The sequence below is a fragment of the Triturus cristatus genome, chromosome 7 (genome assembly GCF_964204655.1).
Source record: "Triturus cristatus chromosome 7, aTriCri1.1, whole genome shotgun sequence".
Classification (NCBI taxonomy): Eukaryota; Metazoa; Chordata; class Amphibia; order Caudata; family Salamandridae; genus Triturus; species Triturus cristatus.
This window is the reverse complement of record NC_140590.1, coordinates 856,211,352-856,237,806: the sequence shown is the minus strand read 5'-3', so window position 1 is coordinate 856,237,806 and position 26,455 is coordinate 856,211,352. Positions and strand designations below refer to the sequence as shown.

General features: G+C 49.7%; 1 protein-coding gene across 1 annotated transcript in view; it reads right to left on the bottom strand.

Annotated features, from left to right (window-relative positions):
• Positions 1-419: 419 nt before the first annotated feature.
• Positions 420-26,455, bottom strand: part of DIAPH1 (diaphanous related formin 1) — an 867,093-nt gene continuing 841,057 nt past the window's right edge. Inside the window, exon 28 of the mRNA XM_085617784.1 lies at positions 420-4,499. Coding sequence (XP_085473910.1) covers positions 4,324-4,499 — 176 coding nt within the window. The 3' untranslated portion in view covers positions 420-4,323. The remainder of the gene's footprint in view (positions 4,500-26,455) is intronic.

The window sequence follows — 26,455 nt, the reverse complement described above, 5'->3', positions numbered from 1 at the left end:
TGTAAAAGTAGGTACAACAGTGATACTATGTTTTACTACTGGTAAGTAAGTTACAGAAGGTGTTGAAAAACTCAATAATAGTGCCATTAAAGATGAAAGGTTGCAAGCACTCTGGGAGCCTTGGAACTGTTACTATCTCTGTGAACTAAACATTGGAGCAACAATTTGAAGAGTGCATACATTAGACACCAAGATGTTCTGTAGCAGGGCAGTGCATTGACATATCTCAGCATGTATATTTAAGGACTTAGAACATGGAATGTTGGAGGCAAGAGGAAAAGGAGCTGATTTATGGAACCCATTCTATACAAGTACCTTGACTAAATAAGGCACACTGATATGAAACAGACAAACCACATTCATATTTGGTCCGATGACACAATCACTTTTTCCAATTCCAAAAATAAATATATTAATCATAAGGAGCTGTCCATTATTTATTAGAATCTGTGTTGTGTACACAAAGAAGCACAATACTGGATTTCAAATTAAACATGCTCCTTCTCACACAAACTATATCGGTGCTCTGCTCAAGCTGTAGTTCAGTTGAGAAGCATCACCCATTTCGAAATGCACAAACACAAAACCAGCTATTCCCCAATAATTTACAAAATGACCTACAGTATGGTCTGCTAAAAAAATATAAGTTCTGTTCGACCATCATATTTTTCTAAATCAGAAACCAGACACAGTAGAAGGCTTTCAATGCAAGATGTGTAGTATTCCAGTGTGTGTCTGCATACATACATTTACATACACACAAACACCACTTTTTTCCCCACAGTGTTTTGTGCAGAGTTTACAACACCCCTTGCCTCTTGACAAACACAAAGATTCCTGCACACAGGTCTGCCTGGTTTTGATACACTCCGTGCCTAGGCTTATTGCACATTTCAGTACACACTGGTGAGTTTCATTGACCAGTGCACCATGTTGGCTAAAAAACAGCAAAATATTTGACTCAACAGACGTTCACACAGGGAATTAAGGAAATAAATTAAACATTTTTTTCTGCTAGGCTCTCGTCACAAAATATTATAGTATGTTGTTAGGTAGTTCAGGATACCCAGGTATCCAAAAGTCTGCTCTTTCGGGCCCAGTCCATATGCAAGCAAAACACCCAAAAGGCACTGAATAAATATAGTTGAATGGGCTGTTTCCTGCTTGCACTTATGTGTAGGGAAGAGAAGTTTCAGTTTGTTATGAGTGACCAGCGAAGGGATCGCATTTGGACAAATTCTTACTAAAAGCAAATATCTTTGGATTGGGCAGCATCCAGTTGTTTATCTAACGCAGAGCTGTAGAATCATCTTTTAATCTAATCTACCCACATGAGTAAGGGAGGTTATCTACAGACACATATTGTATTCTAGTACAGTCTCTGGGAGTAGCAGTGTGCTTCAATAATGATGCAATATGGACTATGCTGATGATGGAACTCCAGAAATAATTTTATGAATTCATAAAATTAACAAAGAAACATTCAAACATTTCAGATTTACAAGATACATTTTTTTTTTTTTAAAAAGGCCACATCTGGAACTGAGCAAAAGCAAGTGCAAGCCCAACAATTAGTTTAGAGTCTAAAAACGTCCAAAACTTCTGTCTCCTAAAAAGCAGTTTTTCTACCCAGAAATAGCTAAATTAACATATATTGTGGGTTCTACAACAATTGGCAACAGCAAACATTCATAAATCAATCAAATGGCCCAACAAATGCTCTTATGGCCAAGGCACACCACCTCCTTTGAGGTTTTCGAAGTCGTAATTCTAAGCGTGAAACAGAATCCACCTTTTTCAATCAGGAGTTGTGTGTGATTCTCATTTTCACAGCCTGCGCTGATAGGCAAAGGAAAAAAATCCCTGGACATCGATTATGGTACACCATACAAAATCGTGATGAAATTATATGCTGAGCTCGATAAGAATGATCGCACTGCTGGTGAGAACTCTGAAAAATGCAATGCTTTAGAGAAACGTTACATTCAAAACTTGTTTTTGCTTTAAAAACAATCTCTTACACAAAAAAGGAATCGACTACATACAATTGATTTACAACAAAGATGGGTGAAAACAAGTATTCCAAGCGAGCCAAGGTATTTGAATGTCATCATTTGATTTACAATAAGACTAAATTTAACATCTGATTGTGCCGAATCTCCATACTATTTTTAGACAACATGGAACAGGCAATTAAAATGGCATCATTTTGGGCATCATTTTGGGACCCATAATCCAGGCCCTGAGAGGCCAATGAGGATGGAGTAATGGTGGCAGTCTCAATATTGTGTTCCACGCTTCAAACAATAGCGCCCGGAATAAATGACAGGCTGATTTGTGGTCATCTGTTTACTCTTCTTTCAATATTTATCTGACAAATTGGCAGTTTTTTCTGCCATGAACACTGCCTTTTAAAACTTAATGAGCAAGAAACAAAAGTATTTTAAAATACAATAAAGATACATGCTCAACTTATTACAAACACCGTACAATTTGTGCAAAACTGGTGAATGTAAATGCATTTCGACACACTGTGCATCTTACAGCTACACTATTGACTAATATTAATCACTACTGATTAATATTAAATCACAAATTACATTTATCAATTATGCAATTCAGATAATCTGAGTGTCAACTACACATAATAAAAACAAACTCTTTGACCTATTCTGCCAGCTATTACTAAACAAAAACAATTGGGACCATATCTGACTTATTTACCTTTTCGTAGATCTTCTTCTAACCACTTTTAAGAAAGCTTAAAAAGAACCGCAGAATCCAACAACTGTACTAAACTAACACAATCAAGAAGAAATTCAATATTTGTTGCTGTTGTTTACAGATATTGAAATTTGTTAAGTGAAAATAATGCTGAAAGACGTTTGTGGGACAAACAGTTCAATCTCGTATCTAACACTGAATCTTGTCGACAGTCTGCATGAAAACACCAATGCAACTACAAAGATTTTTGCCCTACATTTAAGACTTACTTCTGAAACAAAAAAAACATTTGATTTTTGGTTTATGTTTTATTTCTGAAGGTGAAATAAAACGCAGTTCTGCCAGCAAATGGTGTAAAAAATTGTGTCATTATTTGTGGGACAACTTGCAACGGGAAGCACTCCTGTCACAAAAGTAATGTATGCCATATCACAATACCAAATGAGATGTGTGTAAATGCAAGCACGATCAAGCTTAAAGCTGTGTACAGACACACATAGATCTGATCTCCGATTATCAAGTTATCTTCCAGACATATTTGAGGTGTATCTGCAACAGACAGTTTCCATATCGAATGCTACTGGAGATTCTGCTCTGACGACAATTGATACATATTTTTATGAAACCTCGTGACAACAAAAATAATACATATGATTATGTATTGCTGTAAAAAATATACAGAATGCGTCAAAAGGCTGTAACTATATCACTTAGCTCTGATGTTGAAGGATTTCATGTCCTACTTATGGTGAACAGGGTTATACTGTTCTGGTCATTTCAGAAGAAATGAGGTCCAACAGCAGAGCCAGGCCAGTTAGTTTCCTGTTGTCTCAAATATCTTGAATAAGTTGGTGAAGTAACGAATTATGCTTTAGGAGAATTCACTGTGCAAACTGACAGTATCCACTATGTTCTCCTGAAACGTCAGCAGTTACAGGAACATATCACAGTTTTAAGGATCTAAAGTGTTTCCTCTGCCAGACACTTCTACTGGACACAAACCTCCATTGCTCTGGACGAACATCAAGAATAGTAAAGGGTCTCTAAACGGCAATTACTCTTAAGATTAAATTCTTCCAAAACAAAATGTATGATGGTGCTACTAATATAAATATTGTTTAAGGCAATGTCTCATGTCTCCTGCTTTGGTAAGTTAAAACTTAACTAACCCAAAAAGGATAAGTCTCTTTAGGACAATAATTCCTCAATTGTTTTATTTCCACGTCTTGTCCAACTTGCTAAGAGATGGGTCCCAGGAATCCTTTTGATACTGACTTGGCTTTGGGAAGATGATCTAAGGTCACTTTCTTTTTCCAACTTTTACCACCAGGCTTATAATGTAGATCCACTCATTTTGCAGTGCATGCTCTTGCTTAAGAAGAGTGTAAATGATCTGAAGATTGGGGACAATGAACGCCAACACCAATATAGGTTAGACCTGCAAAATACAATGAAACTTCAATCTCCTTATCCTCCACAGAGAAAATGGAGAAAGAGCCTTTGGCTTGGATTCCCTGGTAAGCCAGTGTTTGTTGACCTTTTCTAACACTGAGGGTGTGTGATGTTTTGATTCTTCGATTCAGCTCACAGCCCGAATACTTAACTTGAACGAGTGAGCATATCTATATTATCTTCATGTGCTCCACCATCTGTTTCCATTAATGTCTCTACTTCGGTCATCTTTGCCTTTTTTGCTGCAGTATTGGACACTGTAGGATCCTTGGTAAGCTCCGAGGCTAATATAGAGGTGAAAGCACAACCTGCTTTTTTGTTAGCTGTAAGACAAAAATAAACAAATGTCAAATACATTTTGAAGCTATTGAATACCTCTGCTGACTTGAGCCCATGTTGTTCAGTCGGTCAGGTTTTTGGCATATCTGTAATCTCCTACATAATGTATCCCTATTTTGCCAGCAAAGCCACTGTAAAAGAAGGACATTGCTGTCTCCCCCCTCCCCTTTAGGTGGCACACTATTTTAATACTTTCAAAACAAGATGTGCTTGACATTGGATAACATAACTTAGCTTATTATTACAGCAGAACATAACAAGCTAGCAAACGTTTTTCATTGGTAAACAACCTTTCATAGCATACAATCACCATAGATCATCTTCGATGACCTGGTGAATCAAACAACTTTACAAATACTTACGGTCTCTGCTTAACATGTTGCTACAAGAAATCTGCAGATAGTATTCTAAATTGTCAGTAGAAGACCTTTTCTTTACAGAATTGATAGAATGTATGTACATCACAGTATCATTTGAATCACTCAATTTGTGCCTTTGGAAAACAGATTTGATTTTTGTTTCCTTGAAAATAGATGTTTGCATAATAGCCGTAAATACATGACTTTTTCTAACCTTCTAGTCAACTTTTACAGAACACGTATCAAGCTTCAATACCCCTATCTCAATGAGTTCTTAGGCCCAATCAGTTAGCTGTATACATGCCATAGCACACTTTAATACATCTAACAATTGTTTGCTTTCTCACTGCCTTGCTTTTCTTTCCAATAAAGTAGCCCACAAAAAACTGTTTGTCAGTAATGAACAAGTTACTTACCTTTGGTGACACCTTATCTGGTAGAGACTCTATCTAGTCCCAGATTCCTTACCTTACAATTAACCCCAGGTGTCAGTCTGGATCCGGAAATTTTTCTGAGTGGTCCCCCTGCAAGCCAGTAGGTGGATTCCTTCGGCTCTGCGTGCTGTTGTCAGCATCGTGCACATTGGAAGTGACGTGTGCGGTGCCTATATAGGCATCACCCCAGTGCACTTAGGTAAGTTATTTTTCACGACATTCCACGCCAGGTGTGCTGAGCCACAAAGAACACTTACTAGTGGTGAGTAAAACTAGTGCCCTGAAAGGGAAACAGCCCTGTCTCTGGAAATCTATTCACAGATCGGGGAGGAAGGGTGGGTCAGTAAGGAATCTGCGGCTAGAAAGAGTCTCTACTAAATAAGGCGTTATTGATGGTAACTAACTTGTTCATCTGATAGATACTTCTAGCCGCAAATTCCTTATCTTAGAAGAGATACCCAAGCACTACTTTCATGGAGGTGGGTCTGCGAACCAATTTCACACCAAAAGGTCCTGCCGGACCGAAAGGCCAAAGTGCCCGTCTCTACGGACCTGTCTCTCCAGGCAGTAGTCATTAGTAAACGTGTGCAGAGATGACCATGTTACTGCCTGGCTGATGTGCAGGACCACCGAATCGTTTTGTGCAGTCAAGGCCCAGCCAGGGGAGATGCTTCCCTTCCTTAGACGGATGAGGTGGAGCGTAAAAGGTAAGCAACGTGATGGACTGGACTACGTCGAATGAGGTGACTACCTTCGGCAAGAAGGATGCTTCGAGTCCGAATGACCAATTTGTCGGGGAAAACCGAGATGTGGGGAGGCTGAGAGAACAGTGCCTGTACATCACTGACCCTGTGGACAGACGTAATTGCCACCCGAAATGCTGTCTTGATGGTGAGGAACCTAAGAGGACAAGAATGAAGTGGCTCAAAGTGAGTGCACATTAATAAAGTAAGAACCAAGTTAAGGTCCCACTGAGGCACAACAAAGGGAGCTAGGGGAAACGTGCTGCAGACATTTAACAAACCTATTTACAATAGGGGACTTGAAGAGAGAAGGCTGACCTGGCAGCTGCAGAAAAGCGGAGATGACAGATCAATAACTCTTCAAAGTGCCCAATGCAGAACCCTGCTGGGCCAGAGTAAGGATAAACAAATAAAATCTGGGAAAAGGGAGCAGGTTAGGGATAATTCGGTTTCTCAGCACACCATGTCACAAATGTATTCCAAAGGCAGTGTTTACCGTCTTTGTGGAGGGATGCCGAGCGGCCAAGATAACATCACAGACTTCAGGAGGAAGGTCGAAAACTGTCAACTGCCGCCACTCAATCTCCATGCATGAAGGCAGACGGTTGACAAGTTGGGGGTAGGGAACCCTTCCCTGTAGCTGTGACAGAAGATCCTACCAAATGGGCAGCCTGATCGGAGGACTGACAGCCATGCTCAACAGCTCGGGATACCAAACTCTCCGAGGCCAGTCAGCAGCCACAAGGATGACTTGGGTCCAGTTGTTCCTGATCTTCATGAGAACTCTGGGCAGCAGTGGTATGGGCAGAAATGTGTACAGGAGGCGTGAGCTCCACTCGAGATGAAAAAGCGTCCCAGAGCAAGAAATGCCTATGAAAATCTAAAGCACAAAACTGGTAACATTGCTCGTTCTTGGTGATGGTGAACAGATCTAACAAAAGCTCTCCCCACTGCTGAAAGAGACCTTGCAGTGTCCTTCGCAATATGAACCATGTTGTAGAGATTGCCCTGATGCTGCACCCACTGGAACTTCAGGTCCCACTGCAGAGCCCGTATATGCCAGCGGGCGTATGTCACAAGCACGATGCAGGAGGCCATACGGCCCAGCAGCCCCAGAGTCAGTCTCACAGAAATTCAGAATAGAGGCTGGACCATCGATATCACATCGTGAATATCCTGGACTCAACCTTCGGGTGGGACAAGCGCGAAACTGAACCCTGTCCAGAACAGCTTCGGTGAAAGGAAGCGTTTGAGAAGGGATCTGGTGTTACTTTGACATGTTTATAGTGAACCCCAGCAAATGCAGGTCTTCCATAGTCTGGGGGTGGGAGATGACTTCCTGGGACGAGCATGTCTTCAACAGTCAGTCGCTGAGATAGGAGAAGACTGACACACCTGATCTCAGCAGATGAGCTGCAACCACCGCCATCACCTTGGTGAATACTTGAGGGGCGCTGGTAAGGCCAAAAGGAAGCACAGAGAACAGAAAGTGCTCATGACTTACCATGAACCGCAGGCAACGTCTGTGGGCAGGCAGGCAGAACGGGAATGTGGAAGAATTCATCCTGCAAGTCCAACGCTACCATCTTGTCTCCCAGTTCCAGGTGAGACAGGACCTGAGCAAGCGAAAGCATTTAGAATTTCTCCTTTTTCAGGAAGAAACAGAGGTCGCAGGACTAGGATAGGACGAAGGCCTTCATTCTTCACCAAAAAGTAGCGGGAATAGCAACCACAACTTATTTCTGTTGCCGACACCCTCTCTATGGCTCCCTTGGCCAAGAGAACAGCCACTTCCTGGAAGAGCACCAAAAGATGATCCTCTGTCAGCCTGTGCAAGTGGTTGGCATGGTTGGAGGGGTAGTCACAAAGGGAAGGGAGAAGCCCCTTCGGATAATCTGGACAACACAGTGTCCGGATGTTATCGACTTACAGTGGTGCAGGTGACGGCATATCCTGCTGTCTCCCACTGGGTGCACGTGATGGTTGGAAGCCAAACTACAGAGGCTTGGAGGCTGTGGTGAGCATAACATATTTTTAATGGATTCTCCTTCCTTCAGATTTCTCATCTTGAAGTATCTCCAGGCAGAAGTTGTATTTATTTCTTAGCAGTTCACCCACACTGCACTAATTAGCTCAGCTCTTTCGCTGGCCATGGATCTGATGCACCTAGATATTTTTGACATAATTGTACTCTAAGTGTTATCATGTCATTGTCAAATGTAGCAGTTTGAATCAATAAGGGTGCCATTCTTTTGGAGAAACTTTGTCTTTGTGCATGATTTAGATGTCAAGAACAGGAGTGCACCAAGCATTTGGTTTCTTGTTGTTAGAAATTAGGGGGTTTCCGACTGTAGTCCACGCAGAACCAAAGTTCTGGTTTGGCGCCCAGGTGTGCAGCCTATGGTACCAGCACCATGAAGCTGGACCAGGGACTGCTAGAGGGCTCAATCACCGCTAAGGCCAACGTCTAGGAGACTTCCTCCTTGATGGAGAATGTATTGTCTGGTTCCAATAAGACTGATGAGCTACCAGCAGATTCCTCACCTTTGAACTTCTTTGATGCACAACTTGGATCCTTAAACTTTAGAGATGGTTTGGAGCAGTGCCATCTGCAGATCTGCCAGCGTTCCAGTCAGTGCATAAAGAAGCAACATGTGTCAGTGGGCAACCCAATTTCCATGCTTTATAGCGGGAACGATAACGGAAGCAGCCAAAAAACAAAACTATTATTGAATCACATCCTCGTAAGAGGTAGGTGGGCAAATCTTCTGGAAATTACAGTATCCACTAGAAAAAAACAGCATCACAGCAGAACTGTTTTTTAAATGGAAAGTTCTTCTCAGAGAATCCTCAGCTATGAAAGACTCGTATAGTAATGGCAATATAGGAAGGATCTGGGTTGTCCCAAGGCTACATTTCAGACTAGGATATTCTACATTACTGCCGACAACGTTAGGACTATAATAGCACTTCCATTTCATAATGACATCCTACTGCCTTTTATTTCACACTCTTTGTACAGCAGAAATTCCAGGCTTTTCACTGTACAAAGTCATCATCTTCTCTTACTCTGACTCCAAAGTTAACTGAATGAAGACGTAAATTGACTTTTGATCTCGGTCTCTGAACTTGGAGCAAACGTGTCAAGATACAAACAAAATTTAAAGGCATCTTTACATTCACCGTGAGAACAAAGAACACCCTAAAAATAGTTCGCACTGATAAAATGTGACTAACCATAGCAGGTGGGTGAGAAGATTTTGCGAGGCCTGTAAGGGCTAAATTAAATGGAGTAGCGTTTCTGAAAGGGGGGCACTCTCTGCTGAAACACCTCTGTCAAGACATTAATCTTGATTGCCCTCGAGGGCAGGCTAAGTTTCAGGACCTCAGCTACCCTGCTCACCACCACTGCAAAAGAAGCTCCCTCATCCGTAGCCAAGGAAGGAGGAGAGACTATGCTAGTATCTGGGGAGATGTCCAGTCTACTGCCAACCACCAATTCCTCACAACAGTCCATTTTGGGGTCTCTAGGCTGGTATCCCTCAGGGTCTAGTGGACCCCCTGAATCTTCCCCAAATACTAACTTGTTGGAATATTACTTAGGCTCCTACCTGGAGGGCAAGGCTCTAGTCAGAGCCGGAATCGGGCAATGCCCCTCCAGCTCCGTCTCGGGCATGATAATTGGGACGGCACAGTGGGAAGGAGCCAGTAGAGCATCAACATAGGGACCGGAATCAGGGAAGGTCGAGGTGGTATGACTGGCACTGGTCCGGATTCATCCGTGGAACCAAGGGGCCCAAATGGAGTCGGGAGCGGACCTGCCGGCAGGGAACTCAGAGGCCGCTCTCGAACCTATGGGCCTGAAGACGCACTAGCAGAGATGGGCTGCCAAAAGATGAGGTGCATGACCTCATAAAATTTGCGGAGCAGGGCTGGGATCACTCCGGCTCCTGAAAACTGAGAAAGGCGTGGAGCCAGCCCAGGCTCTACCGCAGAGCCAGGCCTTGAATGATGACGCTCCCTTATCTTTTCGATGACTTCGACAGACTGGATGAAGCCGAAGAACTCTTTGACTTCTCTTTTTCTTCTTGTAGGACTTACCCAAACACCCGGATGACTTCGATTGCAACAAAGATCGATGGCTTCGCAACCGATCCCAGGACCTTCCTTTCAACAGGGATCGAGGGCATTGTGGCATCGCAGGCTGAGCAACAAGGAGCTTAAGGGACTGCTCCCTCAAAGCCTTGGGGTGCATGGTGCGGCAGCCAACGCAGGCCATCGCATCGTGGTGACGCAAGGCACTAGAGGCAAACAAGATGCGGGTCCGCCACCAACATCTGTCGGTGATAGGCGCTGCAGGGCTTGAAACAAGTTTCCTACTGGACTTGCTGGCTGGGGTGTTACCTATATAAGCACCGCACACGTCCCTTTTGGTGCGGATGCTGCCACCAAGAGGAGCCAAATGATGTCACCAATCAGCGCTCAAGGGTAATGATCACGAAAGATTTCCAGATCCAGTCTGATGCCTGTGGATAATTCTAAGGTGTGAAGTTTGCGACTAGAAGTCTTTATCAGATTCCAATACACAAAGGGAACAACTTACTAGATATACAGAGAACATCCTTGCAATAATTCAGCCCAAGAAATAAAACTGGGCAATTTGTCCTCCATTTTAAAATAAAGCATTCAGATACTATTTATTTTAACATAAAGGTTACAAAAAGTGTCAGAATAATAGCACTTTTTAAACTGCTTTTCCATTAAAAAAATGCACAAATTAGAAAAGTCATATGTGCTGTTACCATGCATCGATCATGCCACAATTAACGAAGAAACATGCATGTCACAGTAGGTACATCAAAAACATGCTGGCAGGCGGAGATGTGACCCTCAGGGTAGAATCAATTCAAATTCATGCGGCTTCCTACTTAATGCAAACCCCACAGCTGAGCACTGTCTAGAGCATAAACTCCTCGTAAACTCAGGGAGTAGTACAGAAAGAAACACCCTTCAAGAACTTTCGTGCATCACACAGCCAATTGCCACCATTTTTACAGCAGAATGAAGGCACATCTTCAATAGCTACAAAAATAAAGATTTCTCTCTGTGAAAATGTGCATACCTTCATAATTACTTAATGCTGGTGTCTAGATCCCATTGAAGTTCGGGATAAAAAACAATGGTTATGGGATTGTAAATGACATGGCTAATATGCAGCTGCACATCGTAGTGGATAATTATTGCTGCTTTAAAAAAAAAATGCAAGAACATTTAAATGTTTGATCCCCCCGGAAGTGAAAGGGTAGAGTTAATATTAGTGCTCTTGTAGGGAGAAAAGCATTTAAGTTACTGAAGCAGCTAAAGGAGTGGAGAGAGGTGTCAACTGCCTGCACTGTGGTTGATAGATCACTGCGTTACCGAGCCAGGAACACTGCAGAAGACATCAGGAAAAGAAGCACAGAGAATGAAGCGAGGGAAAGAGAATAAAGCGAGGCACAAAGAATGAAGCAAGGCACAAAGAAGGAAGAGAGCAACAAAACTAACAGACTTGATAACTGTGTATTGCAGAACCGATGTGACACCTCCCATCGCCACATACAAGAGTGTATCTGAAATACCCAAGGCCACCTTCTAATAAAATGAGATTTCCAAGGCTATATGTTTTGACAAACCAACCTATGCGTGGCCTATCCCCCCAAACATCTTTAAGAAAATGGTATCTTCTCAGCCTTTTCTTTAATATTTCTTTATAAACAAGGAGGGTGGACTTAAAGGCATGATAACACAACCACATGAATGGGAAAGGGTGCATAGTGGTTACCCTGTCAGCTCGGGCTCCAACGTCTCACAGAGGGACAGAAGAGAGTCTATTGAGAGGAAAGAAACATCAGCACAGATGTCAAGTATTCATCTTACTTCAGAGAAAGCCACAGTCTCCCTGATCCCATTGACACCAAACAATCTATAAAGCTTTACTAATTTCAGTGAGTCATATTGTAAACATTTTCAAAGTTAAAGCAACAGATGGTATTGATAAGAGACAATAGAGTCACAGCATTCCCGTGAAAATGGCAGTTTCAAATCTATTATGGAAAAGTAGAGAAGGGGAAATAGGAGCTGTGCTAAAGATGTGCAGTAGGTGGCATTGGCGTGTGTACATATATATATATATATATATATAACTATATTACCTACTGGCGGTCGCCAGTAGGTAGTTATAGTTAGGACCACGTTTCCATAGGAAATCCGCAACATTCTATTTTGAATAACTTTGGCGCCGGTCGACGAATCCTCGCAAATTTTTCAAAATAGGTGGGGCGCTACGCTCCGCTCCTACCCTGAAAGTCTCGGGGGGATTCGTCAAGCGGGGGGTCCCAAAGAACAAGTTACTAACCTTCGGTAACGATGTATCTGTAAGAAACATTAGTTAGTTAGATTCCTCACCTTAGAATATCCCCAGGCGTCAGACTGGATCCGGAAGATTTTTCGTCAGCAATACCCCTTGCGCGTCGCTAGGCGTCGTCTGCGGCTCCGCGTCCGTCGTCGGCGTCGTGCGCCGGGATGACGTCGTCGGAGTACTTAGACGCCGCCCTCGCGCGCTGACGTCAGTTCTTGTACATAGCCTTCCGCGCCAGGAACGCAGAGCCATGCAAAGACCGACACTGGTGCCAAAAATAAAATCTAGGGGCCTGAAAGGACAACCTTAACCCTAGATGTCAGTTCGCAGAACGGGGAGGATGGGAGGGTCGGTGAGGAATCTAACTAACTAATGTTTCTTACAGATACATCGTTACCGAAGGTTAGTAACTTGTTCATCTGAAAGAAACACGTTAGTTAGATTCCTCACCTTAGAATAGATACCCAAGCAATACCATCCCCGGTGGTGGGTCTGCGAACCAAGATCACACCAGAAAGTCCTGGAGGACAGAACGGCCAAAGAAGCCATCCCTCCGGACTTGGCTGTCAAGGCAATAATGCCTGGCAAACGTGTGTAGCGAAGCCCACGTCGCCGCCTGACAGATGTCCTGCAAAGGGACTCCCCGTCCCAAGGCAGTAGTAGCCGCTGTGGCCCGAGTAGAATGGGCGCGCAGCCCAACAGGAGGGTCCTTTTTAGCCAAGGAATAGCAGATTTTGATACACAAAACGACCCACCGAGAGATGGTTCGTTTGTGCACAGCTTTCCCCTTCTTAGCGCCCACGTACCCAACAAAAAGCTGGTCGTCCACCCGGAACTGTTTTGTGCGGTCCAGATAGAAGGAGAGCGCACGTTTTGGGTCCAGACGGTGGAGCCTCTCTTCCTCTTTGGAAGGATGCGGAGGCGGAAAGAAGGTGGGCAAGGTGACAGACTGCCCAAGGTGAAATGGAGTCACCACTTTAGGAAGAAAAGAGGGACGAGGCCGAAGGACAACCTTGTCCGGATGAACAGATAGAAAAGGAGGCTTGGAAGATAAAGCCTGGAGCTCACTCACCCGTCTAGCCGAGGTGATAGCTACCAGAAAAGCAGTCTTTAGAGTTAGAAGACGAAGAGGGCAATTGTGAAGTGGCTCGAAGGGAGCGCACATCAGGAATGTCAAAACCAGATTCAAGTCCCACTGAGGCATTACAAAAGGGACAGGAGGGAACGTGTGTGTAATGCCTTTGAGAAAGCGTGTAACCACAGGGGACTTGAAAAGAGAAGGCTGATCAGGAAGCCGCAAGAAGGCGGAGATGGCAGCAAGATAACCTTTCAGGGTGCCCAGGGCAGAGCCCTGCCGGGCCAGAGAAAGAAGGAAGAGGAGAACCTCAGAAAGAGGGGCGGAAAGGGGATCCACAGCCTTTGCTGTGCACCATGCCACAAATTTGTTCCACCGGCAGGCGTATACCGACTTTGTGGAGGGACGCCTGGCTGCCAGAATGATATCACAGACTTCAGGAGGCAAGTCAAATGGCATCAACTGCCGCCGCTCAATCTCCACGCATGGAGGTGGAGGCTGGACAGGTTCGGGTGGAGGACCGTCCCCTGCTGCTGCGACAGAAGATCCTCCCGAAGGGGCAGACGTATCGGGGGATCGGTCAACAGACTGAGTAGCTCGGGATACCAGTATCTTCGTGCCCAATCCGGAGCCACCAAGATGACTTGGGCCCGGTCGCGCCTGATCTTCTTCAGCACTCTGGGCAGAAGTGGTATAGGCGGAAAGGCGTACAACAGACCGCAACTCCACTCGTGACGAAAAGCGTCGCCGAGCGAGTGCCGCCTTGGAAATTCCAACGCGCAGAACTGCTGACATTGCGCGTTCTCTTCGGTGGCGAATAGATCTAACCAAGGCTCTCCCCACTGCTGAAAGAGGCCTTGCACCACTTCGGAGTTCAGACGCCATTCGTGATCCATCATGCACCGGCGGCTGAGTTCGTCTGCTCTGGCGTTCAGAGAGCCCGCCAGATGTTGAACCACCAGGGTGACGCCCTGGTGTTCCAGCCATGTCCAGAGGCGCAGAGCCTCCTGACAAAGGGTCCACGACCCCACCCCGCCCTGTTTGTTGCAGTACCACATGGCGGTGGTGTTGTCCGTGAACACCTGCACGACACTTCCCCTGACAGAGGGAAGGAAGGCGTTCAGTGCTAGCCGGATCGCTCTCAACTCCAACAGGTTGATGTGGAGACGAGACTCCGCCGGAGACCAGAGGCCTCTGATCTCCGCCTCTCCCATATGGCCACCCCAACCCAAGAGGGACGCATCCGTCACTACGACATGCTCCGGTTGGGGAAGGGAGAGGCTCTTGCCCTTGACCCACTCGCGGTCCGTGAGCCACCACCGCAGCTGCTGTGCAGTGCCCTCCGAGATCAAGACATGGTCGGACAGGTTGCCGTGATGCTGGGCCCACTGAAACTTCAGGTCCCACTGCAGAGCCCGCATGCGCCGCCTGGCGTGATGCACTAGTAGGATGCAGGAGGCCATCAGCCCCAGAAGCCGCAACACTAGCCTGACCGAAACCCGGGATAGAGGCCGAAAGATGGGAATCAGGGCCTGTATATCCCGGACCCGCTGTTCCGGTGGATGTACCCGGAACTGCGCCGAATCGAGAACCGCTCCGATGAAGAGGAGCTTCTGAGAGGGACTCAAGTGTGACTTCGGCACGTTGATGGAAAACCCCAGCAAATGCAGGAGATCCGCCGTAGTCTGGAGGTGGGAGACGACTGCCTGGGGCGAGCCCGCCTTCAACAACCAGTCGTCGAGATAGGGGAAGACTGGGACCCCTGATCTGCGCAGATGAGCTGCGACCACCGCCATCACTTTCGTGAACACCCGAGGGGCACTGGTGAGGCCGAAGGGGAGCACGGTAAACTGAAAGTGCTCTTGGCCCACCGTGAACCGCAGGTAACGCCGGTGGGCCGGCAGGACGGGGATATGGAAATATGCGTCCTGCAAGTCCAACGCTACCATCCAGTCTCCAGGGTCTAGGGCAGCTAAAACCTGAGCCAACGTTAGCATCTTGAACCTTTCCTTTCGGAGGAAGGCATTGACGTTCCGGAGGTCCAAGATAGGGCGCAGGCCCCCCTTGCCCTTCTTGGGAACCAGAAAGTAGTGGGAATAACAACCACGACCTACTTCTGGACCCGGAACGCGCTCGACGGCTCCCTTGGCCAGGAGAGCCGAAACTTCCTCGCGGAGAAGATCCAAATGATCCCCCGAGATACGGTGGTGTTGTGGTGGCATGGCTGGAGGGGTCGTCTCGAAGGGGAGGGAGTAGCCCCTTCGGACGATTTGCAGCACCCACCTGTCCGATGTGATGGACCGCCAGTGGAGCAGGTGATGGCGAACTCTGCCGCCCACTGGCGTGGTATGGGCCTGAAAGCTCGGACTAGGAAGGCTTTGAGGCGGATGCTGCCGGGGTGGATGTGGGCTGACCACGTCGGCCTCCATTTCCGCCACGGCGGAAGCCACGTCCGCGACCGCGCGCAGGTTGGTTCTGCGGCTGGTGGCTCTGCGGACGTGAGGAGGCGCCCCTTCCTTGGCCACGAAAGGGGCGAAAAGCGGAGGTGTGCGCCCGCGGAGCCGAGAGGCCCAAGGACTTGGCCGTAGCCCGGGAGTCCTTAAAGCGGTTCAGCGCACTGTCCGCCTTCTCACCAAACAGGCGAGTGCCATCAAAGGGCATGTCCATGAGGGTGTTCTGGACATCCCCGGAAAAGGACGTGGACCGCATCCAGGCGTGGCGGCGGAGCGCCACCGTGGTGGAAATCGCCCGACCTAGCGAGTCCGTGGTGTCAAGCCCACATCTTATGCCGTGCCGTGCTGCATCCCTCCCATCGGCCAGAGCCTGGGAAAGACGCGTCCGGACCTCCTCCGGACACAGGGGCAGCACGTCCTCCACCGTATCCCACAGAGAATGGGAATAACGGTCCAAGAGACAGGCGGTATTTAAGGACCGCAGGCCCAAACTAAGGGACGAGAACAGTTTCTTGCCAAACTGCTCGAGTCTCTTGGAATCCCGGTCCGGCGGAGCGGTCGGGAAGGAGGATTGGGAAGTAGAGGCCTGGATAACCAGACTCTCGGGGGTGGGGTGTTGGGACAGGAAGCTGGGGTCGCCCGGAGCAGGGCGGTGGCGCCTGGCAACGTTCCTATCCACAGGAGGAACTGTGGAGGGCTTGGACCAGGTGCCCTGCAGAACGTCAGTGAGGGCCTCGTTAAACGGCAGCAGAGGCTCAGTGGAGCTTGCTGAGGTTTGAAGCACCTCAGTGAGGATGTTGGTCCTCACAGCCACGGCAGGCAACTCGAGCCCAAGGGCCTCAGCCGCCTTGCGCAGCACCACAGAAAATGCTGCACCCTCCTCCGAAGCCACGGTCGGAGGAGAAGTGAATCCAGCGTCTGGCGAGGTGTCCAGCCCGCTGGCCTCCCCCAGCTCATCTGCCCAGTCCTGAGAAAGCTGTGACTGAACAGCCAGAGGGTCCTCGAACCCCTCCCAGTCGCCCCCTTCTTCCGATTCCTGATAAACAGGAGGAATGATCGGAACCGGACTGTAGAGATGGTAGGTCTCTAGCGGCGTCGGATGCGGCGTCGGCGGACGCCGTGCCGGCGTCGGGTCCGGATGAGGGCTAAACTGGGGCGTCGGCGACACAGGCGTCGGCGTCGGCGGCGCCGGTGACGGCGTCGGTGGTTCAGGCGTCGGCGCCGGTGGAGGAGTGACAAGGTCAACCGGCGTCGACTGGGGCCCAGGCATGGGCCCCGCGGGGACCTGCGGCGTCGAGACCGGAGTCGTCGACGGCGCCGGGGCCGGAGCCGCCGGCACGCGAGGTCGCCCAGTCGAGCCCGCGGGGCCCGAAGGCGCGCCAGCGGGCGTCGACGGCGGGGCCAGGCTCCTCATGGCCGAGAGGAAGGCACTGATCTCCGCCGGCGCCGCGTCAGCCCCAGGGACCGGAAGGTATGGGGGCGGACGCGGCACCTGCGGCTCCGCCGGAGCCGCGGGGGTGGAACCACTTGGACCCTCGGCCGAGTCGCGCGACCGGCGAGGGGAGTCCGAAGAGCGATGTCGCCTCTTGGACTTCTTTGAGTGTTTGGACTTACCCGACGACTTGGAGCCAGACGATCGATGGTGGCGTCGGCTAGGGCTCCGCGAGCGATCCTTGGACCTCCTCCTGGACCGGGATCGCGCACGACGCGGAGCCGAGTGGCGAAGCTCGAGAAGCTTGCGGGACCGCTCCCGCCTAGCCTTCGAAGTCAGGGCCTGACAGTCGTTGCACGACTCCGCGTCGTGGTCGAGGCCTAAGCAATAGAGGCACCGGCGGTGGTGATCGGTCACCGACATCAGTCGATGACAGTCTTCACAAGCCTTGAACCCAGGCATCCTACCGGCACCAGATGTCGACAGACAGGATCAAAAATGATCAAAAAGATTTAGTCAAAAAAGACTAAAAGGGGTAGCTCTCCCGGATCTGCGCTTACTGGCGCGGAAAAAAGAAGAACTGACGTCAGCGCGCGAGGGCGGCGTCTAAGTACTCCGACGACGTCATCCCGGCGCACGACGCCGACGACGGACGCGGAGCCGCAGACGACGCCTAGCGACGCGCAAGGGGTATTGCTGACGAAAAATCTTCCGGATCCAGTCTGACGCCTGGGGATATTCTAAGGTGAGGAATCTAACTAACGTGTTTCTTTCAGATACGCGTTTTTCCCATGCATTTTTCCATAGGACCTTTAGACAGAGCTACAGCCCGAACGGCTGAACAGAATTTAATGAAATTTGGCAGAGAGGTAGTCCCCAGGTCAAGGAAGTGCCTTTTGTAGGTTTGGTGTAAATCTGTTCAGTAGATTCTGAGAAAATAGCCTTTAAATCAATATATATATCTGAGCCAGCTTACGGTGCGCTTACGGTGCGCTTACCGTACGCGTACGGTGACGTGCGCGATTCTGATTGGCCGTTAGATCTTAGTAAACATTCGAATCGGTCGAAACCAGGAAGCGGCGGCCGCCATTTTCTCTCTCGCACTCTGACAGGGGGTTGAAAAACAAAGTGCAAAAACATGTAAAGGGGCTGGTTAGACAGCTCCCAAGCACCTAGCCATGTAGAGGGAGTCCCCAACGATCCCCCAAGTGAAAAAAGGCAATTTTAATTTTTTCGAAAAGTTCGCCGATTACGCTTACCGTACGCGTACGGTAGCAAATAATAATAAAAAAAAAAAATATCCACATTCTCCCCACCCCGTGTGCAAATGGTGCCCGAAGGGCACCATTTGTGCATTGCTTGTCATAGCAAAACAAAACATATATTTTACCTGTCACAACGATGCTCATCATATGTTTCCTCCATGTGCGCACGGTGCGCAAAGCGCATCGTGCGTTCATGGCCCATCTAGCGTAACGTGGACACGCGGTGCGCGAAGCGCACCGCGTGCTCACTGTGCGCGCACGGTGCACGAAGCGCACCGTGCGCGCACGGAACGAACTGCGTTAAGTGGGCGCGCACGCCACAAATGGCGTAAAGTAACTTAGCATTTAAAAAACCGTACAAATTCACTGAAAAAACCATAGGTTTCACACACGTTATAGTTAGGAATTAGCATTTAAAAAACCTTGCAAATTCACTGAAAAAACCATAGGTTTCACACATGTTATAGTTAGCTGGACATTTTACTGATAAAAAACCAATGAAATTCCCCCGTTATAGTTACTGTAGGCAACTATAACTCACGCGACCGTAATCCTCTGCTGATGACATATGTGTCTTTATGAAAAAAAATATTTGTAATATATGTATAGCTAAAATTTAATGGAAGAAGACCTGGGCAAATAAGTGTCTAAATACAGTATTAGCATCAGCAGAGGATTACGGTCGCGTGAGTTATAGTTGCCTACAGTAACTATAACGGAGGAATTTCATTGGTTTTTTATCAGTAAAATGTCCAGCTAACTATAACATGTGTGAAACCTATGGTTTTTTCAGTGAATTTGCAAGGTTTTTTAAATGCTAATTCCTAACTATAACGTGTGTGAAACCTATGGTTTTTTCAGTGAATATAGATATATATATTCACACATACATACATGTATATGTATATAGATATTTTTTACGAAAATAACATAAGCTACAGGGACGTTATAGTTCGTACAAAAGCTGTGAAATTCAGCAGTTAGAGTTACCTGAGCTAACTATAACTTATGCACCCGCAATTCACTGCTTATGACCTCACATATTACATCACTCATGACATTGTCAGAAAAATCACAGATGTTCTCACTGATGACCATCAAGTGAGAGTGCTTTTAAGAGTTGTATATTAACATACTAAAAGAACAAGTTACTTACCTTCGGTAACGATGTATCTGTAAGAAACATTAGTTAGTTAGATTCCTCACCTTAGAATATCCCCAGGCGTCAGGCTGGATCTGGAAAGATTTTTGTAGCAATACCCCTTGCGCGTCGCTAGGCTTCGTCTGCGGCTCCGCGTCCGTCGTCGGAATGACGTCGGAGTACTTAGACGCCGCCCTTGCGCGCTGACGTCAGTTCTTATACATAGCTTTCCGCGCCAGGGACGCTGAGCCATGCATGAGACCGACACTGGTGCCAAAAAATCTAGGGCCCTGAAAGGGAGAACCTTAACCCTAGATGTCGGTTCGCAGAACGGGGAGGCTGGGTGGGTCGGTGAGGAATCTAACTAACTAATGTTTCTTACAGATACATCGTTACCGAAAGTAAGTAACTTGTTCATCTGAAAGAAACACGTTAGTTAGATTCCTCACCTTAGAATAGATACCCCAGCAATACCAACCCCGGAGGTGGGCCTGCAAACCAAGATCACACCAGAAAGTCCTAGAGAACAGAACGGCCAAAGTGGCCATCTCTCCGGACTTGGCTGTCCAGGCAATAGTGCTTGGCGAACGTGTGCAGTGAAGCCCACGTCGCCGCCTGACAGATGTCCTGCAAGGGGACTCCCCGTCCCAGGGCAGTTGTCGCCGCTGTGGCCCGGGTGGAATGGGCTCGCAGCCCAACAAGAGGGACCTTTTTTGCCAAAGAATAGCAGAGTTTAATACACAACACGACCCATCGCGAGATGGTCCGCTTGTGCACAGCTTTACCCTTCTTCGCACCTACATATCCAACAAAAAGTTGGTTGTCCACCCGGAACTGTTTTGTGCAGTCCAAATAAAATGACAGCGCACGTTTTGGGTCCAGACGGTGGAGCCTCTCTTCATCTTTTGAAGGATGCGGAGGCGGAAAGAAGGTGGGCAGCGTGACAGATTGCCCGATGTGAAAGGGAGTCACGAGTTTAGGAAAGAGAGAAGGACGGGTCCGGAGGACAAACTTATCCGGATGAACCGAAAGGAAGGGAGGCTTAGCTGACAGAGCCTGGAGTTCACTCACCCGCCTAGCGGAGGTGATAGCTACCAGGAAGGCAGTTTTCAGAGTCAGTAGACGAAGTGGACAGTTGTGAAGGGGCTCAAAGGGAGCGCACATCAGAAAAGTAAGAACAAGGCTCAAGTCCCACTGAGGCATTACGAATGGAACAGGAGGGAACATATGAGCAATGCCCTTGAGAAAACGGGAGACAACAGGGGACTTGAAAAGAGAAGGCTGATCAGGAAGCCTTAAGAAAGCAGAGATTGCAGCAAGATAACCTTTCAAGGTGCCCAGAGCAGAGCCCTGCTGGGCCAGAGAAAGAAGAAAGAGTAGAACCTCAGAAAGAGGGGCAGAAAGGGGATCCACAGCCTTTGCTGTGCACCATGCCACAAATGTGTTCCACCGGCAGGCGTATACCGTCTTGCCAGAATGACATCACAGACTTCAGGAGGCAAGTCAAATGGCATCAACTGCCGCTGCTCAATCTCCACGCATGGAGGTGGAGGCTGGACAGGTTCGGGTGGAGGACCGTCCCCTGCTGCTGCGACAGAAGGTCCTCCTAAAGAGGCAGTCGTATCGGGGGATCGATGGACATACTGAGTAGCTCGGGATACCAGTACCTTCGTGCCCAATCCGGAGCCACCAAGTTGACTTGGGCCCGGTCGCGCCTGATCTTCTTCAGCACTCTGGGCAGAAGTGGTATAGGCGTAAAGGCGTACAACAGACCGCAACTCCACTCACGACGAAAAGCGTCTCCGAGCGAGTGCCGCCTTGGAAATTCCAACGCGCAGAACTGCTGACACTGCGCGTTCTCTTCGGCGGCGAATAGATCTAACCAAGGCTCTCCCCACTGCAGAAAGAGACCTTGCGCCACGTCCGAGTTCAGACGCCATTCGTGATCCATCATGCACCGGCGGCTGAGTTAGTCTGCTCTGGCGTTCAGAGAGCCCGCCAGATGTTGAACCACCAGGGTGATGCCCTGATGTTCCAGCCATGTCCAGAGGCGTAGAGCCTCCTGACAAAGGGTCCATGACCGCACCCCGCCCTGTTTGTTGCAATACCACATGGCGGTGGTGTTGTCCATGAACACCTGCACGACACTTCCCCGGACAGAGGGAAGGAAGGCTTTCAGTGCAAGTCGGATCGCCCTCAGCTCCAAGAGGTTGATATGGAGCCGAGTCTCCGCCGGAGACCAGAGTCCTCTGATCTCCGCCTCTCCCATATGGCCCCCCCATCCCAAGAGGGACGCATCCGTCACTACGACATGCTCCGGTTGGGGTAGGGAGAGGGATCTGTCGCTGACCCAATCGCGATTCGTGAGCCACCACTGCAGCTGGTTCGCAGTGCCCTCCGAGATCAGGACATGGTCGGACAGGTTGCCTCGATGCTGGGCCCACTGAAACTTCAGGTCCCACTACAGAGCCCGCATCCGCCATCTGGCGTGAGGTACCAACAGGATGCAGGAAGCCATCAGCCCCAGAAGCCGCAGCACCAACCTGACCGAAACCCAGTACAGAGGCCGGAAGATGGAAATCAGGGCCTGAATGTCCCCGACCCGCTGTTCCGGGGGATAGACCCGGAACTGCACCGAATCGAGAACCGCTCCAATGAAAAGGATCTTCTGGGAGGGACTCAGGTGCGACTTCGGCACATTGATGGGAGAACCCCAGCGAGTGCAGGAGGTCGGCCGTAGTCTGGAGGTGGGAGACGACTTGCTGGGGCGAGCCCGCCTTCAACAGCCAGTCGTCGAGATAGGGGAAGACCGGAACCCCTGATGTGCGCAGATGAGCTGCGACCACCGCCATCACTTTCGTGAACACCGGAGGGGCACTGGTGAGGCCGAAGGGGAGCACGGTGAACTGAAAGTGCTCCTGACCCACCGTGAACCGCAGGTAACGCTGGTGGGCCAGCAGGACGGGGATGTGGAAATAAGCGTCCTGCAAGTCCAACGCTACCATCCAGTCTCCAGGGTCTAGGGCAGCCAGAACCTGAGCTAAAGTGAGCATCTTGAACCGGTCCTTCCGGAGGAAGGCGTTGACGCTCCTGTGGTCCAAGATCGGGCGTAGGCCCCCCTTTGCCCTTCTTGGGAACCAGAAAGTAGTGGGAATAACAACCACGACCTACTTCTGGACCAGGAACGCGCTCGACGGTCTCTTTGGCCAAGAGGGCCTAAACTTCCTCTCGTAGAAGATGCAAATGATCCCCCGACATACGGTGGTTCAGCGGTGGCATGGCTGGAGGGGTCGTCTTGAAGGGGAGGGAGTAGCCCCTTCGGACGATTTGCAGCACCCACCTGTCCGACGTGATGGAGCGCCAGTGGAGCAGGTGATGGCGAACTCTGCCGCCCACTGGCGTTGAATGGGCCTGAAAGCTCGGACTAGGAGGGCTTTGAGGCGGATGCTGCCGGGGTGGATGTGGACTGACCGGCACGTTGACCTCCAGTACCGCCTCGGCGGAATCCACGTCCGCGACCGCGTGCAGGTTGGTTCTGCGGCCGGTGGCTGGGCGGACGTGAGGAGGCGCCCCTTCCTTGGCCACGAAAGGCGGAAGTTTGCAGCCGCGGGGCCGAAAGACCCAAGGACTTGGCCGTGGCCCGGGAATCCTTGAACCGAGCCAGTGCACTGTCCGCCTTCTTACCAAAAAGGCGAGTGCCATCAAAGGGCATGTCCATGAGAGAACTCTGGACATCCCCCGAAAATGACGTGGACCTCAGCCAGGCGTGACGCCAAAGCGCCACCGTGGTGGAAATCGCCCGACCCAGCAAGTCCGTGGTGTCAAGTCCACACCGTATGGCATGCCGTGCTGCATCTCGACCGTCAGCAAGTGCTTGAGTGAGTCGTGTCCGGGCCTCCACCGGGCACAAGGGCAGCACGTCCTCCACCGTATCCCACAGAGAGTGGGAATAACGGTCCAAAAGGCAAGCGGTATTTAGAGACCGCAGCCCCAAACTCAGGGACGAGAACAGTTTCTTGCCAAACTGTTCCAACCTCTTGGATTCCCGATCCGGAGGAGCGGAAGGGAAGGAGGATTGGGAGGTTGAGGCCTGGATAACCAGACTCTCGTGGGTGGGGTGTTGGGAGAGGAAACTGGGGTCGCCCGGAGTAGGGCAGTGGCGCCGGGCAACGTTCCGGTCCACAGGAGGGACTGTGGAGGGCTTGGACCAAGTGCCCTGCAGAACGTCAATGAGGGCCTCATTAAACTGCAGCAGAGGCTCAGTGGAGCTTGCTGTCGGTTGAAGGACCTCTGTGAGGACGTTAGTCCTCACGGCCACAGCAGGCAACTCGAGCCCTAGGGCTTCGGCCGCCTTGCGCAGCACCACTGAGAAGGCAGCACCCTCCTCCGAGGCCACAGTCGGAGGAGAGATAAAACAAGCGTCCGGGGAGGTATCCAGACCAATGGCATCCCCCAATTCCTCTGCCCAGTCCTGAGAAAGTTGGGCCTGAGCGGCCATAGGGCCTTCAGACCCCTCCCAGTCGCCCTCGTCATCCGATTTCCGATAAACAGGAGGAATGATCGGAGCTGGGCAGTAGATGAAGCGTTCACCAATCGGCGCCGGCAGCGGCACCAGGTGGCGCCGCGCGGCGCCGCGCCGGTCCCGGACTAAACTGGGGAACGACGTCGTCTGGGGACGGTGTCGGAGGTGGAACCTGTGTCGGCGCCGGCGGAGGAGGCGTCGTGAGGTCGACCGGCGCCGACCGAGATCCAGGCCTGGATCCCTCGGGGACCTGCGGCGTCGGGGCCGGCGCCGTCGACGGCACCGGGGTCGGAGCCGCCGGCACGCAAGGTCGCCCAGTCGAACCTGCGGGGCCCGAAGGCGCGCCTACAGGCGTCGACGGCGGCGCCAGGCCCCTCATGGCCGAGAGGAAGGCACTGACTTCTGCCGGAGTCGCCTCAGTCCCAGGGACCGGCGGGTATGGGGATGGACGCGGCTCCTGCGGCTCCGACGGAGCCGCGTGGGTGGGTCCACCCTGACCCTCGGCCGAGTCGCGTGACCGGCGAGGGGAGTCGGAAGAGCGATGTCGTCTCTTGGACTTCTTGGAATGCTCCGACTTACCCGAAGACCCCGACAAGCGATGACTATGGCTGCGGCTCCGCGATCGGTCCTTGGACCTCCTCCTGGACCGGGACAGAGAGCGGCGCGGAGCCGAGTGCCGAAGCTCGAGAAGCTTACGGGACCGCTCCCGCCTAGCTTTCGATGTCAAGGCCTGGCAATCGAGGCATGACTCCGCGTCATGGTCGGCCCCCAGGCAATAAAGGCACCGGCGATGGTGATCCGTCACCGACATCAGGTGATGACAGGCGTCACAGGCTTGGAAACCAGGCATCCTACCGGCACCAGAGTCGAGTCGATAGACCAAAAAGAGTCAAAAAAGTTAGTCCAAAAATGACTAGGGGTAAGCTCTTCCCGGATTGGCGCATACTGGTGCGGAAAAAAGAAGAACTGACGTCAGCGCGCGAGGGCGGCGTCTAAGTACTCCGACGACGTCATTCCGGCGCACGATGCCGACGACGGACGCAGAGCCGCAGCCGACGCCTAGCGACGCGCAAGGGGTATTGCTACAAAAATCTTACCGGATCCAGCCGGACGCCTGGGGATATTCTAAGGTGAGGAATCTAACTAACGTGTTTTTTTCAGATAAGTAGTATACTGCTCTACTACTACTCAATGATATTACTTCGAAGATATATTAGGTGAGTGGGTGTGTGACTATGTATTCTTTAGTGTATGGGTGTGTGAACTGCTGTATGGGTGAATACATTGGTGTGTGAGTAGCTCTGTGAGTGAGCTGCTGTGTGAGTGACTGTATTGGTGTGTCAGTGGCTGTGTTGGTGCGTCAATGGCTGTGTTGGTGCGTAAGTGGAGATGTGAGTGGCTCTATGGGTGTGTAACTGGATGTATAGCGGCTATATGTATGAGTGAGTAGCTTTCTGAGTGGGTGTTTGGTTAGGTGAATTGGTGTATGAGTGGCTGTATTGGAAAGTGAGTGGATGTGCAAGTGCTTGAGGGACTAACTGGGTATGTAAATGATTGCGTGGGTGAGTTTTTTTGGGGGTGAGTGACTGGCTGTTTTGAGAGGCTCTATGGGTGAGTGGGTGTCTTTAGTGACTAGGTAAATAAGTGAGGGTGTGGCTGTACAGGTGAGTGACTGGTTGTACGAGTGGCTTGTATGAGTGAGTGGGAGTGCGAGTGCCTCTTTGGAGAAGTGAGTGAGTATGTGCGTGGGTGTGCGAGTGGCCATACGAGAGGTTGTATGGGTTGTGGGTGGTTCTGTGGATGATGTCATTAGTGACGTCATTTGAGATGTCATCAGTGATGTCACTGACCATGTTTCATGATGTAATATGTGAGGTTATAAGCAGTGCATTTTGGAGGCATAAGTTCTAGTTAGGTCAGGTAACTATAACTGCTAAATTTCACTGGTTTTGTACGAGTAAAATCGTAGCCTAACTATAATGTCCTTGTAACCTCTGTTTTTTTTCAGTGAATTTTTAAGGTTTTCCAAAATCTATGCCCTAACTAGAACGTCCCTGTAACCTTTAGCTTTTTAAGCGAATTTCTATGTTTTTTTAACTAGCAGTTGCAATTGCAGAGC